Genomic DNA, 2,808 nt, shown 5'->3' on the forward strand with positions numbered 1-2,808 from the left:
TTCATAATGGTTCGATACTACATCAACATGGTAATAAAGAGACATTAATAAGGACCCCGTGTTATCTCTGCTGTAACACTCAACAGTGGCAGTCCTGTGTATCACTGGTTAAATCACCCCTCAACTCTTGATTGACAAGTAATACAATAAAATCATGGCTTAGCTAAATGTTCACCTCACCCACTGTAGACTCATGCTGATGGTCCCGTCCTCCAATCTAACTTCTCTCATGTTTCTGCACACAGACCAGGCCATAGCCAGGAATCTGTAATGAGAAATTATACAGCATCAACAATATTCATCTTGGTGGGACTAACGGATGATCCAAATCTACAGATACTGCTTCTTGTCTTTCTGTTTCTGACCTACTTCTTGTGTATTTTTGGGAACCTGGCCATCATCATTCTCACCTTGGTGGATTCTCACCTCAAAACACCCATGTACTTTTTCCTCCGCAATTTATCTGTGCTGGAGGTCTCTTTCACAAGTGTCTCCATTCCCAGATTCCTCTACACAATGGCAACTGGGGACAATACTATGACCTATAATGCATGCTTCACTCAACTGTTTTTTGTTTTCTTCTTGTATGTGACTGAGTTCTTTCTCCTGACAGCCATGTCCTATGATCGCTACGTGGCCATCTGCAAACCCCTGCATTACATGACCATCATGAGCAACAGAGTCTGCATCAGGATCCTCATGGGGTGTGTCATGCTCACTCTAATCATCGTCATCCCACCATTTATTCTGCTCTTTGATCTCGAGTTTTGTGACTCTAATATCATAGATCACTTTGGCTGTGATGTAGGGCCCATGCTGAAGATCACCTGCTCCGACACCGAGTTTTTGGAGCACTTGGTCTTCATCTTGGCTGTGCTGACGCTTCTGTTCACGTTAGGGTGTGTGATTACATCCTACACACACATCATCAGGACCATTCTCAGATTCCCTTCCGCTCAGCAGAGGACAAAGGCTTTTTCCACTTGTTCTTCTCACATAATTGTGGTTTCCATCACTTACGGAAGCTGCATCTTCATCTATATTAAGCCGTCTGCAAAAGAAGGGGTGGCTTTGAATAAGGTGGTGGCAGTGCTCACCACCTCAGTTACTCCAGTTATGAACCCCTTCATTTACACCCTGAGGAACAAGCAGGTGATACAAGCTTTCAAAGACCTGAACAAAAAGATTGCAGCCATCTCAAGGAAGTAAAGGCCTACCAGATGCAAAATGACAAATCAAAAATAAGTCTTTATATGTCTCTCATTGTCCCCTAACTCTGTGTTACTCATGGTTGTACGTCACAGCCCGATTCTACTAAACCAGAGCCCAATCTTCATGCAGATATAACCTTTCTACTCATCCTATTTAGAAATATATAAGAATGAATCTTCAGCAAATATCTATAACAACATGTCCATTTTATTCTCAGGACCAAGAAATGTAGACAGCACTGCAAGTACACTGAGTTTGCAATTTAAATGCTGGTAAGCCTTCCAAACATTGGGGCAAGGAGCTAGTTTGGTATGCTGAAGAAGCAAGATCTTTGTGTTGAGATAAACTTATGTTCAAAACCTACACTACTGCTGTGGAGTATTTTCATGGGTCACTTCTCTGCTCCTGATGTGCCTCAACTGTAATTTTAAAAAGACTATTTTTTTTACTTTACATAAAATTTACATTAAAGATAGATATTCATATATATATATATATATATACACATACATACAAAAACACACACATTGCCGGCACAGTGTCTAATACAAGGAGAGAAAATGATTCAACAAAGAAATCAAAACAGAGTCCACATGACATCAGACCACCTTGAAAGTCTCTGAGGATGTTGCCCCATTGCTAACTGCGTTTTCACATTGTTAATGAGACTGCCACTGATTCATTAGTCACTTCTGAAACATGGTCACCAAGGACTATTTGTTGTTCAAGCAGAGGTTCCCTGTACACTGGTGGCAATATAATGCTATGGTTGCTACTGTAGAAAGTGGCAGGGAGGCAGGCTCCCTGCCCAGGAAATTCAGGTGAGCTCCTCAGACAAACCAGGAAGAAATATTCCTTTGTCTCTACACCACGCTTCTCTCCCACTGAACAGAGGAAATAGGAGATGTTGTATCAGATGCCTTTGGTATCAGACTCTGTGAAGAAGAGGGGTAGTGAGCCTGACCTACTACTAGAGGCAATGAAACCCTAAGCTAGAATTGTCTCTTGAACTGTCTACCATCAGACTGTCCATTGTCACAGGTGGGTGTGAATGTGTGAGTTGTATGTGTGTGCACATGAGCCCTTATCCATGCATTCTGTGCAGGGTGAAGCTGGGGGCTGACATAAGTGGAACGCAAGAGTGCAGAAGGAAGCACACACAAGCCACCTGAACATCTTGATGCCCCTCGAACTTTGGTTTTCTCAAGGACTCCTAAACAAGAGCTGTTACCAAAATAAGTGTGCAATTGTTATGATGCAATTTTCCACATGGCCTAAACACAGACAGAGGGTGCATACAATCAGTTTTTAAATCTGGTGTTCAGTTAGATCTAAGTGATACTTCCAAATGGAGTTTGACAATCATGTCTAGTAAGTTCCTATTCTGAAGGAACATAACATTAAAAATTTCCTGCTTTGGTCACTTTATCCTTCATCCTAGCCATAACTACCATGAAAGGGACTATTACTACAGAAACAGGTCAATGAAAAGCTGTAGGAAGGACATATCCATCCAATAATATTCATGAACATCAAGAAATCAGATACCAGTATTATAAATGACTATACAGGGATTTCATTTTATTATCTACCTGT

General features: G+C 41.3%; 1 protein-coding gene across 1 annotated transcript; it reads left to right on the forward strand.

Moving 5' to 3' along the window:
* The first annotated feature begins 270 nt into the window (after window positions 1-270).
* On the forward strand, window positions 271-1,209 carry LOC100338976 (olfactory receptor 6C2-like). The gene has a single exon (XM_002711159.5). The coding sequence runs from the start codon at window positions 271-273 to the stop codon at window positions 1,207-1,209; it is 939 nt and encodes a 312-aa protein (XP_002711205.4).
* The last annotated feature ends 1,599 nt before the right edge of the window (window positions 1,210-2,808 follow it).

This window comes from Oryctolagus cuniculus, chromosome 11, assembly GCF_051225735.1.
Source record: "Oryctolagus cuniculus isolate XC-2025 breed Fujian yellow rabbit chromosome 11, ASM5122573v1, whole genome shotgun sequence".
Classification (NCBI taxonomy): Eukaryota; Metazoa; Chordata; class Mammalia; order Lagomorpha; family Leporidae; genus Oryctolagus; species Oryctolagus cuniculus.

What these genes read in the sequence shown, in the direction of transcription:
- LOC100338976 (XM_002711159.5), top strand. Translation starts at nt 271, where the DNA reads ATGAGAAATTATACAGCATCAACAATATTCATCTTGGTGGGACTAACG.